This window comes from Astatotilapia calliptera, chromosome 13 (assembly GCF_964374335.1).
Source record: "Astatotilapia calliptera chromosome 13, fAstCal68.1, whole genome shotgun sequence".
In the NCBI taxonomy this organism is placed as follows: domain Eukaryota; kingdom Metazoa; phylum Chordata; class Actinopteri; order Cichliformes; family Cichlidae; genus Astatotilapia; species Astatotilapia calliptera.
This window is the reverse complement of record NC_137434.1, coordinates 33,036,632-33,064,029: the sequence shown is the minus strand read 5'-3', so window position 1 is coordinate 33,064,029 and position 27,398 is coordinate 33,036,632. Positions and strand designations below refer to the sequence as shown.

Here is a 27,398-nt window from a genome sequence, read left to right as displayed (position 1 = left end):
ACTTTCTTGTGCAAAAGATGTGGCACAAAACATGGAAGGAAACAATGCCCAGCTTATGGTAAAATATGCAGAAAATGCAATGGACAAAACCATTTTGCCAAGCAATGTTTTTCAAAGAATAAACAAAAAGAAAGAGTACACACAGTAGAAGAAACTGCTCTCAGTGACACGTTTTTTGTGGGAATGGTAATGCAGCAAGATACACCCATGGACCAACCTGCAGTCAGTACAGTGAAGCAGGACAAATGGACAGAGATGTTACCAGTGAACGGAGCCCTGGTAACTTTCAAACTGGACACAGGAGCCAAGGCTAATCTGGTGAATGAGCTGGATGTGAAAGCGATGAAAACGAAACCACACATATTCCAAAATAACAGTTTACTCCAAGCATATAATGGAGAACCAATCAAAACCAAAGGTAAATGCAGGCTCAGGGTACAAGTAAAAGGAAAATATCACAGTCTGATGTTTATCATTGTGCCAGAGGGACATGAATCTCTGTTGGGAGATAAAGCATGTGAGAGACTCGGCCTAGTCAGACGGGTATACAGTATAAACAGCTCTGAGCCCAAAAGTGTGAAAGAAATCGTGGATCTGTACCCAGACATATTCAAGGGGTTTGGAGTGTTACCCTTCACCTACAAGATAAAGCTGAAAGAAGGAGCTCAGCCTGTGGTTCATGCACCTCGACGTGTTCCAGCTGCTCTTAAAGACAAGCTTAAAGAGGAACTAGAGCGGATGGAGGCGCTGGAAGTCATAAGAAAAGTTGAAGAACCTACTGAATGGGTTAACTCCATGGTGTGCATTAAAAAACCAACCGGCGCTCTTAGAGTCTGCATGGATCCGAAAGACTTAAATGCTAACATAAAAAGAGAGCATTACCAGATACCTACAAGAGAAGAAATAACAAGTGAAATGGCTGGTGCAAAATTTTTTAGCAAACTAGATGCGTCCCAAGGATTTTGGCAACTCAAGCTTCATGAGGACAGTACAAAATACTGCATGTTCAACACGCCATTTGGGCGTTACTGCTTCTTGAGAATGCCTTTTGGAATTTCTTCAGCTCCTGAGATATTCCACAGGACCATGGAGCATATGATCGAAGGAATCGAGGGAGTCAGAGTTTATATGGACGACATCATTTTGTGGGGATCCACACTACAGCAGCACAATGAGAGACTAGTAAAGGTTTTGGAAAGGGTGAAACGTTATGGACTTAAACTGAACAGAGTAAAATGTCAGTTTGGCGTGGGTGACATTACCTTTCTCGGTGAGAAGCTGACAGCCGAAGGCATCGAGCCGGACAAGGAAAAGCTACGAGCTATACTGGAAATGCCACGTCCTGAAGATAAAAAAGGTGTGTTGAGAATCCTGGGAATGGTTAACTTTGTTGGAAAATTCATCCCAAGCCTGGCGGCCAAAACAGTGCACCTGAGACAGCTTCTACACAATAGCTGCGAGTTCAGATGGAATAAAGAACTGGAAAACGAGTGGCAACAACTGAAAAAGACACTTACAACAGAGCCAGTTTTGGCGTATTTTGATCCAAAAAGAAAAACAAAAGTGTCAACAGATGCATCGAAGGCCGGGATCGGCGCAGTGTTGTTGCAGGCTTATGGAGACCACTGGAGGCCAGTGGCATATGCCTCAAGAGCAATGACAGAGACAGAATCTCGCTACGCCCAAATAGAAAAAGAGACATTGGGGCTTGTTTTTGGATTTGAAAAGTTCCACACCTATGTCTATGGTTTGCCAACATTTGTGGCAGAGACTGACCACAAGCCATTGATAGCCATAATCAAGAAAAACTTAAGTGAAATGTCTCCACGCATTCAAAGATTGATGATGAAACTACAGCGCTATGATTTCAACTTGATCTACACACCAGGTAAACACATTGTGTTAGCAGATGCACTCTCTAGGGCCACAACCCCAAACAAAGAGCAAAGCTCCACAGAGATGGATGTAAATATACATGTAAACCTGGTAGCAGAGTCACTTCCTGTGTCAGACAGAAAATCACATCAGATCAAGGCTGAAACACAAAAGGACTCTAGTCTGCAAAGAGTTATAACACTGTTGAATGGGAAATGGCCAAGAGGTGAATGCAAAACATACTACAACATAAGAGCAGAACTAAGTGTTGTGAATGGACTTCTGCTAAGACAAAACAGAGTAGTAATTCCACACTCACTGAGAGGAGACATCCTGAAAAGACTGCATGAGGGACATCTAGGCATAGAGAAATGCAAACGGAGAGCCAGAACAGCAGTCTATCGGCCAGGTATAAATGCAGACATTGAGCAAATGGTTTCCACTTGTGATACGTGTATCAAACACCAGGCAAAACAACCAAAAGAGCCTCTGACCATAACAGACATACCGGAGGAACCATGGCAGAAAGTCGGAACAGACATTTTCCACCTGGGAGGAAAAAACTACCTGCTGGTTATTGATGAAGGGCAGAGCAGGCTGTACCTGCTGCGGAGACTCAGGTCGTTTGGAGTGGAGGGCCCACTCCTGAAGACCTTCTATGACTCTGTGGTGGCTTCTGCTATCTTTTATGGTGTGGTCTGCTGGGGCGGCAGCATCTCTGCTGGGGACAGGAAGAGACTGAACAGGGTGATCCGAAGGGCCAGCTCTGTTCTAGGATGCCCTCTGGACCCAGTGGAGGTGGTGAGTGACAGGAGAACGGCGGCTAAGCTGTCATCCCTGTTGGACAACGTCTCCCACCCCATGCAGCAGACTGTGACAGCACTGAGCAGCTCCTTCAGTGGGAGACTGCGGCACCCACGGTGTGGGACGGAGAGATTTCGCAGGTCTTTCATCCCCACTGCTGTCAGACTCCATAATAAAGACTTTAACTGAACAAACACACACATCCATACATATGCAATAATACTAAGTGCAATAATCCTTTCTGTCATCGTTGTATTTTTACTCAGTTGTATATAGCATTCGTATTCTATTTTTATCTTATTGTATATTTTTATTCTATTTTATTCTACTGTATATAGTATATTATTTTATTCTATTCTGTACAGTTGTGTACTGTATTTATTCTTATTGTATTCTAATTTTTGCGTCATAACTTTTGCACTGTCCACTTCCTGCTGTGACAAAAGAAATTTCCCACGTGTGGGACTAATAAAGGTTATCTTATCTTATCTTATCTTATTACTTGTCAAACTATCCAGAGATGGCATTATTGTCCAACATGTCAGCTACTTGTGTCATAACGCACATGAAATCAATATTTGCTAGACATGGGATACCACAGATTGTTCATAGTGACAATGGACCTTGCTATAGTTGTAGAGAATTCCAACTATTTGCTCAGGAATATGACTTTAAACATGTGACCTCAAGCCCCCTGCATCCACAGTCCAATGGGAAAGCAGAGAAAGGTGTGCACATTGTGAAACAGTTACTAAAGAAAGCACAAGATGGTAAGGCAGATCCTTATTTGGCACTACTGAGCTACAGAGCATCACCACTGGAGCATGGCAAGTCACCAGCAGAAATATTAATGGGAAGAAAACTACGGACCACTCTTACTTACACAACAACCAGGAAACATAAACAAGTGAGAGACAAAATGAAACAGTTGCAGAAGAGACGAAAGGTCAACTTTGACAAGTCCTCAAAAAGTCTAAAACCACTCGCACCCAATGAAGCAGTCAGAGTGGAAGATGCAAACATCTGGGAAAAGAGAGCAACTGTACTGGAGGAGGTAAACCCAAGATCGTACAATGTGAAAACTGAAGATGGACTGATATTAAGGAGAAATCGGAGGAGTTTACTGTACACTCAAAAGACAATGGGACCATCGGAAGGACAGTGTGATGACAACAACACACCACCTGAACCAACAACACCCGTGAAGGACAGTGTGGAGCAAAGAGACCAGTCACCCATTGTCAGAAGATCAGCACGATCTCTCAAACAAGCCACCTGATAGACTAAACCTTTAAGCATATATATATATGTATATGTTGGTGTATACATATATAGCTAGATATATATGCATATATCAAAAAGGAACTTTCTGCATTATTGTGTGTTCCGTAGTTTACACTGTCACAAGTGTTTGTGATGTTATTCAAGCTATGCAATGTTAGGTATGTTTCCATAGTGTTGTTCAGCAGATAACATCTAAAGAAAAGGGGATGTGTTAATAGGAGTTATGTGGGTAGTTCAGCTTCACCACTAGGGGGCTGTCTAACCAAATTGTGATATATACTGTGTCGTAGAAGCAGCGGCAGGTTATGTTTACGTACATGGATGTGAGCCACGTTAAAATAAAGAAGCTTGCTAACTACTACGGATGTTTTATTGAAAACACGACAGACATGAAACATGGCAGAATGTAACTAGATAAACTGAAATTAATCTAGACTAAAAAGAATAACAAAAACACCAAGAAACTCAAAATACTGGGTCACATGACCCAGGACCATGACTGTGTAAATGATGTCATCTTGGAGCTCATCGGATGGATTGAATGCCGCAGGGTCCATGCGTTCTGGTTCGTGCTGTCACGGCTCGCCGCGCAAGCCCTGTAGAATTTAACAAAGGACCCAAGATGCGGCTATCCAGTGAAGCGAGAGGGCTTTATTGAGCCTGAACATGAGTGATTAACAAAGAAAAGGTGAGTGTGGCGCAAAACAGAACTTAGAAATAAACTATACTGGGAAAACTAAAACTTAAACAGCAAACCTGAACACGAGAGATGGACCCAGCGCAGGGAGAATTCACAGGATGACGGAGGGAGATACGCAGACAAACCAGCAACACACACGAGAAAACACAGGGCAATCAGGGAATGTGAAACAGGAGGGAGATATGGCTGGGATTAATTGGACATAATGAGACAAGGGGAAGCGAAACTAGAAACCTTGACAAGAGACACAGACCTACAAAATAAAACAGAAACTCACACATGCAAAGACACAGACTAAGAAACACGGACTTTACACAGAGGAACACACAGGCAGAAATTACTAAACACTAAACTGAGGAAGAACAGAACCAAAAACCAAAGAGCTAGAAAACCAGAACCAAAATACATCACAATGATAGAAAACACAAAACGCTGGGCCAAAAGACCCAGGATCATGACACCCTCGTCTACTCCCATTTGTGTTCCTCTCCTGTGTCTCATCCCCTTGTGAGTAATGATGGAGCAGAGATGTGAGTGCTGAGCTGTGACATGGAGAAGAGTCATGGACAGTTAGAGATGGTCATCTCACCTCTGAGCTTTGGTCTGGCTCTCATGTTCCCCACACAGAGTGCTTTTAGAGGGAGGGACTCCCTCCTCTCTGTCCTCACACTGATCCATGCTGCTCAATTCACATCAGCTCACACACTTTCTACCTGCAGAGGAAACACAAATCATTCACGTGCACATCAACTGAGAGCTGCAGAGGTCGTGTCTGATGTGTTGGACTAACACTCCATCTGAGACTAAAATCAGTGCCAGGTGTTATGGAGAACAAACAAAGTCTGTCAGTGTTGTCTAAGTTTATCTCTTTAACTCAATAAACTCCACGACAGCCACCTCACAAATAAACATGTTCTTTGTTTCTCTGTCTGAGACGATGAAATTAATGAAACTGTGACATGTGGAACATGGACACTGGAATATGTAAACAAATCTAGACCAGTCAACATAAAAACCAGTTATCCTCCAGGTCCAAGCTGACTGCCTATAGTTCACACTCTAACTGCTGGCTGCTCTGCTAGTTAAGCTAATGTCAAAGGTCAGAGTAAAGAAATGACGTGATGCTGCTGGGAGTTACATCACAGACTAGCAGCATTTAGTTATTCAGCATTATATTTAAACCTTATTATCTGCTCCTCTCACCTCTGTTTACTTCTGATTTGAGAACATTTAGCCAACAGTTTATTAACTTTGGACAAATTATGAACAGGCATCAGCGCGGTCACCTATACAGTCCTTTAGTGCTGGAGCAGCAGGAACACCAGTTAATCGGAAATCTCGTTTTCTCTCTAAAACAAAGTGACAGCAGACTGAGACAAAGACAGAAACGATATTTAAACACTAAATATTCACCGGCTTTACTTCCTGATCCAGGATCCAAAGATGATCAGCAGAGTTATTCCATTATGTGAACTATGGAGCAGCAGATTTGTGCTGAATATGATCATCTGACACTGAGATCAGGAAAGTAACGTGAAACTTTAATAAGGAACCAAACAGAGAGTTGTTTATGAGGAAGTTTGGATGTTTGCATCCAAACAAAAGCAGAAGTCTGGACTTTAGAAACGTAGGAAATGTTTGTTGGAGGCTTTCTGTCCTGTTACTGAGCACAGCATTAAATGATGTTTCTATTGCAGTTTCTATTGTAGTGACACTTTAAACTGGTTTGAATGCAGATCAAAGAAACACTCACACTGTGTTAGTGGAAGTTGTTTTTAGCTGAGCTGTGTCCTTAATCCAATCTGAAGTGAACAGTTTAATTTTACAGATTCATTTAGATATAATCAGTTCAAACTCATCAAGCTCATCATTATTCATCATTAATGTTCCACTGGCTGCAGCAACAAATAAAAAATCAAAGACTTCACAGGAGGGATATAACACCCCTTATGTCAAACTACTGGTTTATGGCTCCTCTGACAAATGATTCATGACTTTGGAAGTAATAAAACTTAATGGCAGTCATAAAAATTCATACAATTGTGATACTTCATAATTTGTTCATCAATAATCCAAAAAATATGATCATGAAAATAGGGCGATGGATAGGATGTTTGAGATAGTTTGGGTTTTTGTTTTTTTTTTGTCATTTTTTAAGCCAAAAACTTTAGTTTCTTGATCAAAAATGCCAACTTTTTAAATGACTTTGTGTGTCTGTGTGTGTCTGTGTGTGTAAATGTGTTAAACCACAGTAAAGTTCTTAGTTAAACTGGTGAGGATGGGGAGAGTTGGAGGCTGCATGTCCCAGTGTGTTTGTTTAATCCAAACAAGGAAAATCAGAATCAAAGTCAGTCCCACGTCTCAGCCCGACCCGGTAATAAACCAATATAAAATAGATGTGGCCCTAGATTTTACCAATAAGAAAAATCACTGATCAATACAGCAATTTCAGAAAGGCAGGCTCTAGTTTTGACGAATCAGCGTGCGGAGGAGGCGGGGTTTAACCTGATCCCCATGAAACAGCAGTTCGGGGGTTTTGACCCCTGCCCCCGTCGACCCCAAGTTACCGGAAGCTCCTGTCGGCCTGACTTTCACCTGCTGGAAATAGTCCCCTGACTGTAACCCCCGGCAGAGATTTTGACCTCTTCCCAGACCCATCAATAAAGTAATTTCAGGGAGGCAGGCTCTCGCTTCGGCCACTGAAACACAGAGGGATGGCTTTGATCTGACCAGTGACACCAATTTACAGCCTTCTGACGAGCGAAGAGTTTTTGAAATCGACCAGCTTCAGATGACTAAAATAAATGTTTGATGGTAAAAGGAAACAAAGCATTTTTAAAGAGAGGGCTCTGAGGAGACTAGCAACCCTGAGTCTGTATGTAAAACATGAAACCTCCATAGCAGTGATTCTTGTTCTTACATAGGTGCACGTATTCTTTGTTACGGTACTTTACTGTTCCAATGAAACATCCATCCATCCATTCGCTTCCACTTATCCTTTTTCAGGGTCGCGGGGGGCGCTGGAGCCTATCCCAGCTGTCACAGGGCGAGAGGCGGGGTACACCCTGGACAGGTCGCCAGTCTGTCGCAGTCCAATGAAACAAGATCTCATTTTAAAGTACATTTTGGCCATCCTGTGATCTCATTTGCCATATTCTCTTAATGTCTTAGAGCTACAGGTATCATTAAGAATGTTGATGTTAGATTGAGTTTTAAATCAGGTTGTGACCATAAAGTTACTCTCACAGCACTGATTTTAGAGTAATGTACAACAAATGTAATGTCATTGAATTTTCCAAACTTTCTTTTCTCCAGTCAGGGTTATGGTGACATTTAAGTTGTTGTTTTGTGTGATTGCACACTGCCCATCACAGCACCCCTTAGTAAGCTGTACAGCAGAAGTGTCAATTCACTTTTATCTATATATCACCAAATTACAACAACAGTTACCTGGTAGTGAGACTGTTAGTCACACAAATGGTGGACAGAAAGTAATTTTTCAATTTAGAAAAAATAAAATGACTCAATTAACATTTGTTTTATTTATTATAACACCTTTTTTCAGTCCTGTTACAGTCCTGGACTGTATGGACTAAGTAGCTGTTAAGCTCATCTTTTTCACATGACGTCTGTGTGCATTACTTACATAATATCAGTATGGCAAGGAGTTTATGACTTATCTGTTTTTCTTTTCTCATAGAAAAGCAAGAAAACTTTTTCAATATGTGAAGTTACAGCACAGCTTCTCCAAATGTGTGCTTCTTTTGCAGTCAGGCTGCTCTTAGAGCATCCACATAAGCTCAGGTAATAAAAGTACAATCAGGAAGTGTACTTTAACATTTGAGGTTTTCAATCGTTTCCTTGGTTTTATAATCGATGGTCTAATAAATGTAAAACAATCTACATTTATTTTACTCGAGTATTTCTTGCTACTTTTGGTTTCTGCTTATAGACTGTGGCAGGGGCGTGGTCTCTGGCCTGTGTTACAGTGAGCTCTCAGGCAGTGGTGAGGTGTGGCAGAGAGGGCAGGTGTGACTGCTCGAGGTGATCATCTTCTTCCTCTCTGTATGTTTAAATAGTGAAGGAGGGCAGCAAGCCAGAGACCACACCCCTGCCACATAGACTTATATTAATTTATGTTATTATTATCAACTGCTGGCATTTTCACGGTTTCTCTCCATTGTGGTGTAATCACACTGCTAGCTAAGAAAAGTAACTTAGATCCATTTGTAATCAGTAATTATAGAGCTATTTCTAATCTCTCATTGCTCCGCAAGACATCTGAAAAGTTGTTTATAAGTAACTGAATGAATACCTTTCACCTTTTTGATAAGTACCAATCAGATCCAGACACGGTACAGAAACGGCTCTTACCTGAAGATCAACAGTGATTCAGAGAGTTTGTTATTTCTATCTTGACACAGTTGATCAGTCTGCTTCACTGTCTGATGACACGCAAACAGCTTAAAATAAACAAATGAAGTTCAGTCAGTAGGCTCGTCTCATTTGTGACTCCTCGTCTTTTCTTCCTGCCTGTTTTCTAAAAAGCAGTTTCAATAGTCCATGCTGAAGGATTTCTCTATTCCATAAATGCATCAGGATGAAGGAGGAAGCTGTAGTAGGAGCTATAATGATGTAAGCACAGGTGTATTTGTTGCAGGAGTGTTTCTACCTTCAGTGTCTGGGAGAGGTGTGTCCACAGCTGGATGAACCATGAAGGGAGGAGAATCCTTCTCACCTTTTTGTCCACAATTTATAACATTAAAGTTGATCAAACTTTCTGGCCCTCACAAGATATAAAAATACAATGAGTACATCTGCACACTTGTATGCTTGTGTGTTGTTGATGATGACGATTACTGGTAATAAAAATGTGAGTAAGGTACCGAACTCAGGTTTGCTCCCGCTTTATTTTTCAATACGCATACGGTACTTGTATGCGCCCTATGATCCAGTGCGCCTTATGTGTGTGTTAAATACAGTAATGGCACACATAACTGAGACTGCGCCTTTTAGTACAGTGCGTCTTATGGTCGTGAAAATACGGTACACATTTGATTTACAAGTACAAAATTTTCATGAGCATAATTTGAGCCCATAAACAATGGTGAAACATTCCCACAAACACACTTCTGAACCTTGTGGAAAGCCTTTGCTGAAGAGTTGTTAAAGGGTTAGTTGACATCATATTAAACCCTATGGATTAAGAATGGGATATAACTCAAGTTTATGTGCATGTGAAGACAGAAAAGTGAATACTTTTGGGAATATAGTGTGTATTATAAATACCTTCTTTGCACATTATTATTTATCAGTTGAAACTATCTATATGACTTTAGTATTAGTCATATTAAAACTGTTATGAACTAGTTCATGTTCCAATAAACTAGTTTGAAACTTTGCGACCAGTTTTAACTTTTCTTGCAAATTAAAAAATAATAACTAACTATTCCAGCCCAGCAGGTGGCAGTATTGAACACTGAGGCTGATAACCAGGAAAAGAAATAAAACGAAGACTTTAGTGCGCATGTCCGGAGTTTTTATATTTGGGCGGGCGAATTAAGCGAGAAAGAAAAAGACAAACCAAAATAAGATGGATCTGATATCTGCGTTGCAGTTTCTTCGGTTAAACGATGTCCCAGAAGGTAAAACTCTTTTGTCTGTTATCGAAATGTGGTTTACTGAACACCCGGCGGTCTGTCAAACTTGGTTGTTAACGGAGCTGTTTCCTGGGTCATTGAGCCGAGAGATGTACCGTGAAGCGACATTAGTGTAGATTATCTGCCATTAAATAAAGCAGCTGAATATTCAGATTGTCGTCAAATCTTATAGTCAGCAGTTGTAATGAACTTAATATCTGTGGATTCATGGCAGACAGAAAACATCGGCTCGTCTGACATTTGACAGGCAAACGTATTAAAAGTAGCAGTAAATGAAAGTCAGTGATTTTGTGATATAAGAGATCATTTTTACAAAGCTCAGAGATTTAGTGGGTGTTTACACAGAGTGCTTAGTTTATGTAAAGTGTAGTTTGTTGTTGTTTTGGTTTATGAGCTGAGTGTAGACTTGTATGTAGTTAAACATGTAAATGATGTAATTTAAAATAAAAAAAACTCATCTACTCCTTTTCAAGCATAAACATTGTGTTGACAGAGATTTTCACAAAAACTTGATGTTTTTAAGTTTTTTTTCTCTTGTTATTTCAGTTCTATTTACATGTTTGAGATAATATTATTCTTTCTTTTTCTAGCCTGGGTGGACGCGGTGTGGGAAGTGGAGTTTACTGAAAGGAAACCACTGGATAAAACTATAGAAGAGGAACTTACAGCCAGGCGAGAGAAGTCTTTCACAGCCCTGTACCAGTGTTTACTGGCACATGCTGATCAATATCAGTCTGCAGGCAGTGATGGAGCTTCACAGGTAAGCAAATTAGTTTTTGTGGCTCTTTGAAGCGCTTGCAGTTGCTCAGTCTAAAGTCTTCCTGTAGTCTGTAGTGTCTGTTTCACCATCTGAAGGTAGCAGTCAGCTGACTGTCTCCTATCTTGCATTGCAGAGTGTCTGGGCAGTTCTGGGGGAGAGTGGCATATCAGTCAAGTCTGTGGTGGCTGTGCTGTCCTTCTTTGTCCTGGCAGGAAAGTCTAAAGTGGCCAGTGGCCACCAGAGGGTGAACAGCCTGTGTGCAGCCTCAGTGTACCTATTACTTCTGAGAACTCCAGGTAAGGAAAGTTGAAATGGAAGTAACTACAAGTCTCTCGGTTCTTGGAGCTAGGTGGAACTAACGTTGATGAGATGATTGTCACTGCTTATTGACTGTAAATTCTAACGTTGGTATAGATGTCTTAATTTTCAAGGAGTGTGTGTGTGTGTGTGTCTGTTTGTCTATCCTGTGACTTATTTCTAGGAAGCTATCTGGACACACTCAGGCCTGTGAGACTCGTTTAGACACTGAGCCATGGCTCTGTGCTACATGCACATGTATGGGCAGAAATCTGTGCCATCAGACACTGAATTTGAATAAGTTCAATTTGAATTTGAATTGCTCAGATTGAATCTGAATTGTAACTTGAATAAATGCTTTTGAAAACTGAATTTGAATTAGTCTAATTTGAAATTGAATTTATGGTTTGAAAATGAATTGATTTGCTTTGAAGCTGCATTTTATCCTTTAAAAATTCAGCTCTCGAATAATTTCAGTTTCACTTCTCACCATTCAATTTCAGTTCCAAAATTCAGTTTTTTGGAACTTACATCCGGTTCCGGTTCAAGCGCAGATTAATAGAACTACGTTTTACTAGCGGACCGAAAGTGTTACTGACGGGAATCTACAGCGTCTTGAGCTGAATTAAGACTTCAGAAGTCATTCGTCATGTCGAATGACCAGCGGATAAACTCTCAGGTTGGTAATAAATGTACTACATGTATAAGAACAAGCGTCATGTTAACAAATGATAGCCGTAAGGTAACTTTTATGCTTATTGTAGCTGCTAGCTAAAAGCGCTAATTTAGCGTAGTTTGCCCTGAATTCAGCTTTGACAAACAAATATGATCGACTGTTTCTAGTAGAATTCCAAAGTTGTCATCTTGGACCCTCTCAGAGTACCCCTCTGTATGCTTGCAGAGACCCCTACAGTAGGGAAACATGCAAAACGGTGTCCAAACCTTTGTGTTTTAGCTTTATTTATGTCTTATGCTGGGCAGACACTGTGCGATTTTTTTCAGTCACGCGATTCAGCTTCTGCTCAAACTGTACGATTGACTCGCAGGGGTTAGAAGTTCGTAGGTCACGATGCAGGGTCTCACACTAATGCACTAATGAATTAGACTAACTATTCACTTTAGCTAAAGTTATTAAGTTAGCTAAAGAGTTGGGATGCTGTGTAAGACATAAATAAAGCTAAAACACAAAGGTTTGGACACCGTTTTGCATGTTTCCCTACTGTAGGGGTCTCTGCAAGCATACAGAGGGGGTACTCTGAGAGGGTCCAAGATGACAACTCTGGAATTCTACTAGAAACAGTCGATCATATTTGTTGTCAAAGCTGAATTCAGGGCAAACTACGCTAAATTAGCGCTTTTAGCTAGCAGCTACAATAAGCATAAAAGTTACCTTACGGCTATCATTTGTTAACATGACGCTTGTTCTTATACATGTAGTACATTTATTACCAACCTGAGAGTTTATCCGCTGGTCATTCGACATGACGAATGACTTCTGAAGTATTAATTCAGCTCAAGACGCTGTAGATTCCCGTCAGTAACACTTTCGGTCCGCTAGTAAAACGTAGTTCTATTAATCTGCGCTTGAACCGGAACCGGATGTAAGTTCCAAAAAACTGAATTTTGGAACTGAAATTGAATGGTGAGAAGTGAAACTGAAATTATCAGAGAACTGAATTTTTAAAGGATAAAATGCAGTTTTAAAGCAAATCAATTCATTTTCAAACCATAAATTCAATTTCAAATTAGACTAATTCAAATTCAGTTTTCAAAAGCATTTATTCAAGTTACAATTCAGATTCAATCTGAGCAATTCAAATTCAAATTGAACTTATTCAAATTCAGTGTCTGATGGCACAGATTTCTGCCCATACACATGTTTCTGCATACCTGCCATTCAAAAACACTTTGTGTTGTTTATTTTTTATGTAATATTCAAAACTGAACTGTAAGTGTAAGTGGTTCAAAAATGACAAAAAGAAAATAAAATCCAGGAAGTGGAAGTTCTCTGAACACAACCTGTTGAACCTTGAAGCTGACGTGCTAAAGCAGCAGCAGATAACGATGGGTGTCGCTCTTGTTGACTAAGAATAAAAAACTGAGGCTACAATTCACACGAGCTTAGGAAAACTGGACAATAAAAGATGTTTGCTTGGGTAAGCGGTGTGAGTGTGTCTGGCTCTCTCTATTGTTGTTTCTAGGGAGCATTTCCAACAAGGTTTTTCATGAAGTTTTGTTGGACACATGTTTGGACCTGACCCGTCACTGCTGGCCTCAGGATTCTGAAAAGAAACGCAAAAAAGACCTGAAGAGTTCTCAGACGGAGGGAAAACGCTCCAGACCACAGAGGAAAGACAGTCCAGAGGTACACTCCCAAGGATCATTGCAATGTGATGGCTGAATAGTGACTTTGAGACACTCATTTCATAACTAGGTCCATCTAAGTGTTGAATTTCTTTTGTTCAGACTGTCCGATTGACTTAATGTGGGAGCTAATACAACACCGAGAAGGAATTTTCATTAATTATTCCTCATTTCATTTTCTTAAAACTTTCTGAAGAGAAAAACAAACCAATAAACGGTACTGATCTTTTTGTTGCTAAAGTTGTGTGAAGGTGAGTAAACGTATTCTCTGGTGGAACACATTTATGATCAGACCTATGTGTTATTATCAGATGGAAATGGAGGAGGAGGATGAGGAGGAAGAGGAAGTTCATCTTTCTGGAAAGGACCTGATGAGGATCAGAGATGCTGTAGCTCTCCTGGTTCAAAGCTTACTGAGACTTCTGCAAACATTTCCACTAAAAGACAGTCCTCAGACCATGATCCACTGTATGCAGGTACCACCTGGTTGTATCTGCACACCTGGTTCGTTTCACACTGTGGAACCTGCAGGTTTTCACAGCGAATCCTTTTCTTTGTCCAGATCTTCAGTAACCTGCTTTACTTTGAACCCACCACTGGCAAACCAGCTTTTGCTGCTGAACAGTGAGTTTTCTTGCTTATTTTGTCTTTTTTTTTAATGTATCAGAACAAACTGTGATAGTTGTGTAATTTCTGCACAGAGACGTTACCAAACTAAGGAGCATTCCAGAGATGGCTTTCTACGGCCTACAGCTGCTTTGCTTGCCAAAACATGGAGACCAGAAAGAAGTAAGATCCCGTACACTACTTATAAACTATCTCAGTAGATGTCGTCATAACACTGTAGAAATATTGTTTTTATGGCTGCATTCAAAGATTTGGACTAGCTTCCCCACTAGGTTGCTTCCCTGCCTCTTCAGTTCAGTGAATGGATCCTGACTGTTTGCACTTATGCGCCGAACATCAGTTAGCCTTCTTAAGTTTAGTGAGTGGGGTATTTGAGGGGGGGGCTTCAACGCTCACGTGAGCAGTGACCATGAGAACTGGGAGCAAGGCCTGGCTGATCTGAAGCAGAGTGGTGTTCGCACCTAAACGTATGGTGAGGGTGTGCTGGGAATGCTCAGACACAACTTTGGAAGCATTATGAATGAGGCTGGGGACGTGGACTCCAACTGAACCATGTTCTGCACCTCCATTGCTGAGGCAGCTGCGAGGTAGTTGGTGCTCGTCGTGGCGATAATCCCTGAATCAAAGTAGCTATCAAGCTGAAGGAGTCCTACTGGACATGGTTAGCCTGTGGGACTTTGGAGGCAGCTGATGAGTATGGGCAGGCCAAACAGCAAGCACCTTGGCTGGTGCTTGAAGCAGAAACTTGGGCGTGAGAGGCAGTCAGGCTATGGAACAAGACTTTCTGACTTCCTTGAAGCAATTCTGGCAAAGCGTCAGGAGACTCAGGAGTGGAAAGCAGTGTTTCACTCCACCGGACCAACTCTTTAGTCTCTCAAAGAGCCTAAATGTCTCTGACATATAGAAGCTGTGAAAACGTGAGATTTTCAAAAAATACTGATGATTTTTGCTGAACTATAGGACATACAGGCATAGAAAGAGGAGTTGCTTCATACAGCTCTCTGCATGCCCTTTCATATGATAAATTGTACTTGATATGGCTTGCAGAATATTTTTGTGACCTGGATGCTAACATTGAAGGTCATAGTCAAATGCAATCCAACCCCAAGTCCTGGGATATCGACATGAAGTTTAAAATGTCGGGTAATATGAAGTTTTTATTTGTTTTCACTTTTCGTGTGACCTTGACCCAAAATTAAATCAGCTCGAGCTATTACTAAATTTGAATGTGATTTCTTAAAACCTGTGGAGAGGAAGTTGATCATGTCTTCAGTGCAGTTGGTGGATAATGCGGTCTTCCTCCTGTTCCAGTGGGATCCAAAGGGGCAAACAGTATGTAATGGAATGAACACCACCCGATGAAGCCAACAGAACAAACAAGCTGTGACACGATTCGGAGAAAAATTCAACTGAGAAAATGTTAAAATGCTCTCACAGACTGCTGCAAAATAACGTGACTTCAGCATTTATTGAGGGATGAGACCCATGTGCTACGTTCCCACCAGAGTCTTCAAACGTATCATGTCTTCTTTAATGGAGTTTATCTGTTGTGCCATCCAGTCCTTGAGGAGGGTGTTCCACCAGCTCCTCTACGTGATTTTGATGATGAAAAAGGGCAACACTGGGAAGCCGTCCCTCCTCGTACCGAGCCAGACCGTCCTCGCTACTCGTGACCAGGCCATCCAGTTTGTCTGGTAAATAGTTTTGTTTTAATATTGATCTGATACTTTTTACTTGTCTACATCTCATCGTGGTGGATGTTGGAAAGAAAAGGTTTAAACCTGTGATCTGTTTCAGTTTTTGAATTGATTTTGATGATGACTATAGTTTTGTTAATGAAGGCTTGTCTTTAAAGGAGCCCTTTTTCCGTCTATGGGAGCCTCTCTCATCTTATGGCAGACAGGTTAGGCTTCAGTCCCCCACCCTGAGAGACGGGGTCAGGTCACCAGTCTATCTCAGAGATACAGATTCATGTCTGTGGCTGGTTTAGAGTTGCCCGTTAACTGAACCAGTCTTTGGAAAGTGTCCAGAGAGAATTTAGTTCAATTCTAGTTTATTTTTGTTGTAAGGTAAAGAGCTTAAATGGACTGATTCTTATACAGCGCTTTTCTACTCTCCCCGAGTACTCAAAGCACTCTATACAACATGCCACATTCACCCATTCATACAAACACAGAAGAGGGGCCTGAAAACTGAAGGCTCTGCCTCCCATTCTACTTTTAAATACTCTAGGAACAACAAGTAGGCCTGCAGAGCGAGAGCCAAGTGCTCTAATAGGGTGATATGGTACTACAAGGTCATTAAGATAAGATGGGGCCTGATTATTTAAGACCTTGTATGTGAGGAGCAGGATTTTGAATTCTGGATTTAACAGGAAGCCAAAACAGGAGAAATCTGCTCTCTCTTTCTAGTCCCTGTCAGGACTCTTGCTGCATGTGTGTATATATGTATGTATATATGTATGTATATATGTATGTATGTATGTATCAGAGGTGGGACCAAGTCATTGTTTTGCAAGTCTCAAGTAAGTCTCAAGTCTTTATCCTCAAGTCTCAAGTCAAGTCTCAAGTAATGTCAGGCAAGTCAGAGTCGAGTCTCAAGTCACTGGTGTAAAAGTCCGAGTCAAGTCACAAGTCTGAAACTTTGAATTTCAAGTCCTTTCGAGTCTTTAAAAAAAACAAAACGAAAAAATAATGTTGCAGTTATGCTAAATGTAAATATTAGACCATGTAATTTTAAAATCTGTGTTTTTCTCAACACATGACAAAATAGTGAACTTAGAAAATATACACAAATTGTGAAATTGCACCTCTTTAAAATGCAGCTCAATTAAACCTAGCTCCAAGAATAATTTTCACCGACAGTTCTGAGATAAGCTGCATGTTATTCTTGGATGCGGTTGTAGGACCAGCTTTAAAATCGCATGACAAAAATATCATACATATTAAAAAAAACTGTATCACCAACGTAGCCTGGACAACATTTGCTAGTTAGATGAAGTCAGCTATCTCATCGTAGCATATTTATATGCATATTTATAATCATACGGTTCTTGGAGTGAGTGCATACACTCATGAAGTTTAGTAACTTCAGGTCACTGCAACAAGCCCAGGTACAGTTTACCGACGGATGGGTGCAGGACCTTGAAATGCACCGTGTAGAACGAAAGACCATCGTACATATCATAAGTTTACCAGTCTCACAAATTGTCGTCATAAATACACATTCGTTAACCGTTTATTAATAGGACCTTTGAGCTCAACGGTAATTAATTAGTAGTGGAAATAATTTCTGGTACGCATCACAGAAATGTAGCAGTGACAATAATACTGTATGCTGTAATCGTACTGGGCAATTAGTGATACAAAACAACTGTTTTATCCTGTGAATAAAAGTATATGTTTTTGTCAGTGTACCATAATAACAGAAGCGAAACGCAATATTGTGTCAGGACAATTCACTATTTATGCACAATAAATAAAGGAGCATAGCGCGACAATTTCTGTTCAGCGCCAGACTTGCTTGTAACCTATATCACCAATTATGTTATGAAAATGACGCATTAACTACAACAGCAGACTGACCTTCGTGTAAATGCTTGGAGCAGACTAACCTGTGAGCTGGAGTGTTCTAGGACGTTATATTTGATCTTTGAATGGCTGCAATCCAGTCGCCTCTTTGTTACTTCGGAAACATGGCTCGAACAATTTCTCTTCAACGACGTAATCCGATAACAACCGATCTCTTTACCCGTCGGCTTCCCGTGGCTGTCATGCGACCGGCTATTGCAGTTAATAATACAACGGCTTCTTGACATTTTTGTGTTTCTTTTTATCGCTGTATAACTGATTTTAATTGAAAGCCTGCGTGCGCTAGTACCGATTGCCACGAGTTCCCAGAATCCTTTGCGGTTCTACCCGTGAATGACGTCACATTTTCAATCTCTATATAATATGCATGTTAAATTTTATATTTGGGGTAAAATATCAAGTCTTTTCAAGTAAACCGGTTCAAGTCCAATTCAAGTCCCAAGTCATTGGTGTAAAAGTCCAAGTCAAGTCACAAGTCTTAGAACATTTTTTCAAGTCAAGTCTAAAGTCATAAAATTAATGACTCGAGTCTGACTCGAGTCCAAGTCATGTGACTCGAGTCCACACCTCTGGTATGTGTGTATATATATATATATATATATATATATATATATATATATATATATATATATATATATATATATATATATATATATATATATATGTGTGTGTGTGTGTGTGTATATATATATATATATATATATATATATATATGTGTGTGTGTGTATATATATATATATATATATATATATATATATATATATATATATATATATATATATATATATATATATATATATATATATATATATATATATATATATATATATATATATGTGTGTGTGTGTGTGTGTATATATATATATATATATATATATACACACACACATATATATATATATATGTATGTGTGTGTTGTTAAGATTCAATATTGAGGAAGGGTACAAGAGGTGATCGAAGAATAACCACACCAATCCGGCCGGGTGAAGTCAAACGATGATTTTAATGAATACACGCGTGGGAAGACAACTCTGTACGCAGACAGGAAGTAGTCTTCGACTTAATCAAAGCATGAACAGATATTTTATAGCATCAGGGTTTGTTTACTGACGCCCCTTCATACGTCACCGATACATTTTATACATAGATCAGATCAACATCATCATGACTTTTCACCCAGAAAATCATCTTCTATTTTCATGGCTAGCCCTTCCTGTCTACCTTTCAGTTCTTGTCTTGTTCCTCTTTCTTGCCGAGACACCAAGAAACGGTTCCTCTTTTACCAAGACAATTTTGCAGTTACAGCCAAACATAACTAACCTCTCCTCTAAATAAATCTAACTTAAAGTGTGTGTGTGTGTGTGTGTGTTGACCTCACATGCTCTTTGTGTCACCTCTTCACCTACTGTCTGTGTCTCGTCCTCAAATGCTCTTTCTCAATTCACCTGTTGCACTTCTGACCTTTTACCAGACCAGAAGCTCACTGAGACTATGTGTATGTCTTCTACTAAATGAATGTTTTAATCAAGAACCTCTACTAAAACCTTAATATAAAATGATCTGATATAAGTGTTTTGTAAGCATGTATTGCGATTCCTTCTATGGCTCCAAGTCACTTGCACAATAGATTGTCCGAACATCGCGCCGAACAAAGCTTCCGACCCCCAATTAATTGACCGAGCTCCAACTCTTTAATAAGCACAGATATGCATTGTGTATAAAATAGTCATAACTGCTTAAGGCCTTCTTAAAGCTATCTGTTACATTGTTAAAGCCTCGTCTTAGCCTGCGGCTCAAAATAACTTCCTGCTTCTTTCTACATACAACTTCCTGTCAGCCTGCAACTCAGTCTTTCTGAAAGAGACACTGTTTAAACCTTGGAATGCAATATCCATGCTGCAGATTATATTATTAATGCAATGACAATTATTTAACAATAGCAGTAAAATAATTTCCCTCCTCGACACTCCCCCTTTTGACCTCTGGAACACCAGAGGTCACAATACATTGTGTCCTCACGCAGACCCTTCTCTGGTGGTCTCGAACCTCGAGATCTCCAGGATCCTCGCCCCTCCTGTGGTCGCCGAGATCGATCTTCTGCAAAGGAAACAAAACACCTTTTCCTGCATCTCCCTAACTTATCCTATCTGGGACTCTTTAATCAAAAGCCTGATCCTAATTATCTTCTTAACTTATTGACTTGTATTTATGTATACTCTTCAACGTTACTCATCACTTTAAAATTCTTTTAAGCGCTGGTTTCACGTCCAGTTGCTCGCTCTACTTTCCCTTATCTGATCATCAACATCCTGTGCACAAGTTGTCGCTGCTGCAAGTTAATCTACTCCAAAAGAAAACAACCACTTTAATCAATTAAGTTTAAGCATATAAGCAATTACTCCTGTATACATTTCATCATAGCTAAATGCTGCCTTGAAACAACTCCTATGTGTTAACACTAACTTCATTTTAAAACCTCACATTTCCTATGTTATCACCTGTTTTGGTATAACCTTTTTATTTCATTTTGCTCCCTTAATGTAACAATACCTTCTAATTCTAATGTATCAGACTTAACCAAAATATATGCTTTCCTTCCTCTTTGGTCCTTCTTTAAGTTCAGTTAAAAGCTAAATGAATTTAGGGCCTTTTGCCTGGAATCACTACTGTCATGTGTGTTTCTTAACTCTGTGTCTGTAAGCGTGTGCAATCCTTCATGAACTCATATTATCCTCACAGTAGATTGGCTAATCATAGCGCTAGCCAAAGGCTCGTGACCCTCCAGAGACAAATTTGAGCCACAACTCCTTTAAAAGCACAAAATGCAATATGTATAAAATGGTTATAACTGCACCTGAAATACAAAGTTAACATCATCATAAACATCTTATGGTCATCAAAGCAATGGGCAGGGCTGCGACCCAATTTAGCCCTGTCTGCGCACAAATTTTAGCCAACTTGTTTTTCAAATTTAGGTTCATCCTCTCTACCTTTCCTTGAGATTGAGGATGAAAGACCGTCCCGAACTTATGTTGCACTCCCAACATCCTCTCTACCTCTTGCAAATCTTTATTCTTGAAGTGAGCACCATTGTCTGATCTAATTCTCTTGGGAAACCCATGCCTTGGAATGTAATGATTGATTAAGCACTTAATCACGCTTTTCGCGTCTTCACATTTAGTCGCCCATGCTTCGGGCCATCCAGTAAAAACATCCACACACACCAACAAACACCTCACCCCACCTGGGCCTGTATCAATCATGTCGGTATAATCAATCACGACCTCTTCTCCTGGCCTTCCTGGCATGAGAAACTTACCAGCTTCAGGTTTTACTGCTGGCTTTGGGTTGTGTGCCCCACAAATTAGGCACGTTCTGGCCTTTTCCAGTATCATCCTTCTCAAATCAGGATGCCACCATCGGCACAAATTTCTCTCCATCTGTTTCACTCCCACGTGACCAAGCCCGTGAGCCTCATTCACCTTTTGTTCCGCCATTTTGGCCGTTAAAGCGGGACGCCCATCTGGCCCCCTCCACAAACCGCCATCTTGCCAGGCTCCTTTGTTTTCCCACACCCCCTTTTCCTCTGGGGATGTCTCCTCCTGAGCCTGTCTAACTTCTTCCATGCTGTTAGTGCTAACCTCCTCTTCTGGGGTTACCTGCACCAGTTGTCTCTGTCCTTTGTAGCCCGCTGCTTCCTTTGCGGCTTCGTCAGCTTTCTGATTTCCTCTTGCCACCATACTGTCTGCTTGTGAGTGGCCTTTGCATTTTATAATACTTACCTCGTCTGGGTCCTCCAGGGCCTTTTTGTGACAGATGGGTGCATTAGTGGCCGTTCTGAACCCGGCTCCCTTCCACTGAGCCAGTTCCACATGAGCTGCTCCAAACGCATATGCTGAGTCAGTGTAGATGTTCACTCTCATGTTTTTAGCCAACCTCAGGGCTCGAGTTAGGGCTATCACTTCAGCTCTCTGGGCCGACTGTTGTCCCTCAATTTTTCCTGCTTCTTTCACCTGAAACTCAGTTCCTACTCTACAGACTACTGCATAGCCCGCTTTCAATCCTTCTTCATCTCTGTGGCAGCATCCATCTGTGAACCAATCCTCAGCTCCAAGTATGGGCTCTGCCTTTAGGTCTTCCCTGATTTTTCCTTCAACTTGGGCTTTCTTAATACAGTCATGTGGTTCTCCTGACCCCATTAGGTCTGCCATATTTATTCCTTCATGTGTGAATATCAGATTTGGCGCCTCTAAAATTTTGCTGAACCTTTGTTGCGTCAGTGGAGTCATTGTGAATGCCTGTGAGTTCACATAGGCCACTACACTGTGTGTAGTAAGCACTTTCAGTGGGTGTTCCCTTACTATATGTGCTGTTTTCTGAATTATCTTTGCTACTCCTGCTGCGTGTTGTGTGCATGTGGGATGCCTTGCTTCTGTTGAATTTAATCTTATGCTGACATACATAAGTACATCCCTACCTCCCCCTTTTTTTCTGAAACAACACACCATTCACAACTCCCTTTGTTTCTGAAACATCAAGATAAAATGCCTCATCATAGTTAGGTGTGGCCAGATCTGTGGCTCTTGACAAATCCTGTTTTAGTGAAATGAACGCTGTCTCTGTGTCCGGCGTCCAAGGCAATTCAGCCTTCAGATTTCGAACACCAACTTTCTTGATCAGGTCCCTTAAAGGGGCCGTTTTACCCGCATAGTTCGGAATGAACTGCCTGCTGTAACCTGTCAAGCCAAGAAAGGAAAGCAACTCCTTCACAGTTCTTGGTTTTGGATGTGTCAGAATTTGGTCTCTGTGTGTGTTCATTAACCCCACTGATCTGTGTGCGATCACCCGGCCCAGGAATGTTACCTCTGGCCGGACCAACTGCAGTTTGTCTTTGCTCACTTTGAAGCTACACTCCGCCAATCTGTTCAACACCACGAGCGATGCTGCCGTACAGGCCGCTGCTGACGGGGCTGCAATAAGAAGATCATCGACATACTCTATTAATGTACAGCCCCCTGGCAGTTGACATGGGGACAATGTCTCTTTCAACACCTGATTAAAAATTCCTGGTGAGAGTGCAAAGCCTTGTGGTAGGCGTGTGTACCTAAATTTGCGGCCTCTGTATGTGAATGAGAAAATGTCTCTGAGTGACTCGTGCAGTGGGAGACAAAAGAATGCATTCGCTAGGTCAATACATGTGAACCACTTTTGGTCTTCAGTTTTGTGCTTCTATTATGGTCTGTTAAATGGTATGTCAGACTTCAGCCGGAACAGGACAGGCGAACAGTTAGCTAGACCCACATCTGTGGGCCCTGCGGACCACAAAGTACCAGGCAATTTTGAGAGCTCAGCTACTGCATCAGGATGATCCATTCTTTCCCTGCCATGTATTCTGGAGATTTCTTTATGTTCTAAGATCACTGCATCGTTGGACAAACAAGTTATGCGATATATTTTACATTTTGGTGCATACCAGACATTTGGAATTTGGGTGCCTTGCCAGCATGCGTTGTCCAGCGCCCGCTTGACCATTGGTCCCAGATCTCTTGGCCCATGACCCTCGTGGACCGCCAATGTAATGTGAGGGGCTGAATCCTCTCCCACATTGTACCAAGGCAGTTGTTCATCAGTAAATTTCACAGCCGCGGCCACACCTTCTGGTCCAACATAAATGTTATGTGTTTGCACATTCCACGTCTGTCCCTCAAGATCAGACTGGAACTGTTCCCGATAGATATCATTATCTTCCCTATCATAAAAGAGTGTAACGTGGAAAGGATCTCGCAGAGGGGAATAGACGGCCAGGCTCATTATCCAGGGTTTCCATAGCTGATAATGTCTCAGAATGCCTCCTTCCACTAGCCTCCCCCAGTAGATTTCGGCAGTGGGTTGTTCAGAGTTCTGGACTAGATATTGAGTCTTTGAAGGTGATCCCAGTTTCACAAGCAGGTCCCTGCCCATGAGATTTTCCAGGCACCTGTGAGGACACCACATATTGGTGCTTCAAAGTCTGTTTTCCCAGCTGTGTCAATGCTGGATCATCATCATTGACAGCATAGGTTCTGCCGTCCCCACACTGTTCGGTTTCTCCGGGCTCCGTCAGTATTGCTCCCCCTCCCAGCCCCAGTCGGCTACTGGGTACTGGGGGGCTGGTGCTGCATTCGGGTTTGGAGCTTGATGTGCTCCCCTGTAAGCAGCTCTTTGTCTTGGGCCTCCTCGTGCCTGGGATTGATAGCCTCGCCCCTGATAGTTCTGCGGCGGTTCAGGGCAATCTCGGGCCCAGTGTCCTTCTGCTCCACATCTCAGACACGCAGTCCAAGACACTCTGCCAGGATTCCCCGGATTCCGAGCCCTTTGTCCTCCCCTCACGGATCCACCACGCCCTCTCTGCGGTCCACCGGTCCCCCAATTCCCTACGGGTTGACGCTGCCTTGGTGCATTGGCGGGCCAACGATCATCAGGGTAGAGACCCGGATCCTGATCTGGCCAGTCAGGCACAGGATCGGGCTGAGGCCTTGCCACCATTATAGTCTTATTTAGTTCTTTCGGTTCTTTTTCTTCGCATTATATTTTTCGCGAGCCTCACCCAGCTGCAGCCTAAGCAGCTGCGCCTGTGCTTCATCTAACTCTTTCTTTTGTTTGTTCGTCAAATCCTGTTCCTGCTGAAGTCTGTGGGTCACATGTCTCTCCCACTGCACCGAGTCTGCAACGGCAAAATCTGGGTTCTTTTCCAAGTCAACTGCAACCTGATTGGGCAGCCCTGCCAGCACTGCCGAACGAAACCACGCTCTACTTTCGCCCTCCTTCCCCGGATGTATTCCTGTTCCTAACAACCATTGTTCCTTTGCTTTAGCTAAACACTCTCTGGGTGTGTTTTTAGGATCCCAAATAATTTTTGGAATGGCTCCAAAGTTAGGAGTTGGGTCCTTCTCCCGAACTGCATCTGCTAAGTCACTCTGCACCTCATGATATTTCAGGTCATTTGCATATCTGGTTGTTTGAGCTATCTGCTCTACATCTGCTAACCCACCACCCAGCATACAACGTCCGGCCAAAGTGCGAAAGTCGCCCAGCGCTAATTCTTCTCCTTCCCAATGTTCTCCTTTGGTTATTGGTGGAAGTTGTTTAACCAATGCTTCCAAATCTCTCACCTTATAGGCGCGATAAACTGGTTCGTTCTTTGGACCTGCTATTAGAGGCAGACTTAAACCAGGGTCAGGAGCTCCTTGTTCAAAACTCACTTTTCTACTCTTTGAGCTCTTAAATATGGGCCGTCTCTGTGCTTGGTCTCTCTTCACACTCCTTTTCCTCAAAATTAGGCTTGTACTTGGTTGGGGTTCAGCTCCTCCATCTTCGTCCTCCTCATCGTCTTCTTCTTCTGATGACGTCGCACGGTCTTCATTCTCCTCTTCTGGCCCTCCCTGCATTACTCTCTGCTTTATAACCTCCAATGCCGTTAATGCCTCTATGGACGCACGTAGGGCCTCATGCATTTGTCCATACACTTCTCCTTCAGTTTTTAACACCAAGCTCAGAGGTATTTTATCACCCAGCCCTTTCTGTTGGGATGTAATAAGTTTGCTTACCTCAACCTCCATCGCTTGGCACTCTTTCTCTGCTGATTTTAGTGCTCCAGGTGAAGCCAAACGAATAGCTTTCTTAAGCTGTTCAAGCTGATCCTTCAGAGGTTTGCATCCCCTTTTCCCACTAGGTGTTGCACCCGAGCTGTCAGCCATTCTCTGAAACACAGACTTACCTCTTCCAATGGCGTTGGTCGACTCCACCTTCTTGGTCTAGGTCACCCAGACACGCTTAACTTTCGGTTTCAATCTTCGTCTCGCTGTTCTCGCAACCACTGGCTCCTCTTCCCCTGCTCGGTGATACACAAAGTTTAACCCAGCACTTTAGACGCTGTCCTCGCGTTCTCAAGCGTTGACACTCAATCAAAATTATTCGCCCTCAAAGTGTTAATATATGACACCAGCAACCCTTATGCGCAACGCGCTCACCTCCGTATACTTACCTCTCCAATAGTTCCTCGGATTAGTGTTTTTTCATTTATTTTAAACCCATTAACGGCGCTGCGCGTCCCTTATATACTTTACAGCAACACACCCTCAAGGGTCCCTCAACTTGTCCCGTACTAATAAGTCTAAAACCAAGAAATCACCTTTATGACATTATGTCAAAGCTTTCTCCATGTTGCACAGCCTGCCACAGGTTTAACAAAAAAATCGCTGCCCGAGAAGGCTCCCACATATCAAGGTGGTCGTTTTCACAAACTTCCAGCAGACCCTCAAATAAACAAAAACAACGACCCAGGCAGGCTTCCAGTTCAGCCTCCTCAATTTCTATGCACACTGAAAACTCATGGGGAGATTCTTCTGTCTCCCCGTGTCCTACACAATTCACCTCCAAATGATCCCCTACAATTGAAATTTCAGTGTGGAATGACGCAGAGATTAACATTTCCTTATTTATTCACTATATGTAACCTGAATTTTCTCTCTCTCTTCAAATAACAAAGGTTATCTTTCCAATTTGTTATTGAACTACTAATTAAGTTGCTTTTTATGGTGTCAGTGATAAACTGCCCCTAAAAAGTCCACTTTATTGCGTGCTCATTGAGTTACTCCTATCAAAACTATTTAACAAGTTCAATTTACACATACTCATTAATTTGTCACGCTTATTAGTGGCTCATGGTTGCTTAAAGCCTATGTCTGACTTGACCACAGAGTTAGAGCATCATTCAATCCTCCCAGGATGACCACTCCACTTACTCTGCATCCAGTCAGCTCATGCATTAACAACCCTTTTATTTTTTGTTTATGCCTTCAAATCCACCTTAAATCTTCTTACCTAAACGTTGGTTTTAAACACAAACAATTCTTATATTCTATTTTGAAACGCTGTCACCATTCATATATTTACAATGTTATTATTTACTAAGCCAGCATTTTAATCACAGACATTTATCCACATTTACAAACAATAGTTATAGAGCTCAATGACACACAAAACCGAAAGCATAGTCCTCTCATGCGCTCTGCATCAGCTGCCTCATTTGCATGCACACACACTCTTCATCTAAGAATAGCAGCAGGCAGTCAGTGCATTGCTGACTCGACCCACAGAGATCTTTTTTAATACAGAGACGTCTTATATTTACAACTGCACAGATTTTAAACCTTTTAACACCTATCAAATTTCGACAAATTTAACATAACCGTTTTTTGCGATCAATTAACCAGTATCAAGACTTTAACTGTTTCTGGCCTCATTTCTAAAATCCCTAACTCAATTTAAAAGCGTCAACCAACCCAAACTTTTTGAAGTTTTAGGTTAAAGTTACACGCCCGAAATCCACTTCTGCTGGCCAAAAAAGCGCAGATACCGTTGCAAACGGTAAGGAGACTCTAGCTCCTAGCTATTTT

The 27,398-nt window shown here is 41.6% G+C and overlaps 1 protein-coding gene across 1 annotated transcript in view; it reads left to right on the top strand.

The window, feature by feature from the left end:
• Positions 1–10,168: 10,168 nt before the first annotated feature.
• Positions 10,169–27,398, top strand: part of ncapd3 (non-SMC condensin II complex, subunit D3) — a 39,575-nt gene continuing 22,345 nt past the window's right edge. Inside the window, exons 1-8 of the mRNA XM_026190549.2 lie at positions 10,169–10,308; positions 10,914–11,083; positions 11,217–11,379; positions 13,582–13,745; positions 14,056–14,220; positions 14,307–14,368; positions 14,446–14,533; positions 15,932–16,065. Coding sequence (XP_026046334.2) covers positions 10,257–10,308; positions 10,914–11,083; positions 11,217–11,379; positions 13,582–13,745; positions 14,056–14,220; positions 14,307–14,368; positions 14,446–14,533; positions 15,932–16,065 — 998 coding nt within the window. The 5' untranslated portion in view covers positions 10,169–10,256. The remainder of the gene's footprint in view (positions 10,309–10,913; positions 11,084–11,216; positions 11,380–13,581; positions 13,746–14,055; positions 14,221–14,306; positions 14,369–14,445; positions 14,534–15,931; positions 16,066–27,398) is intronic.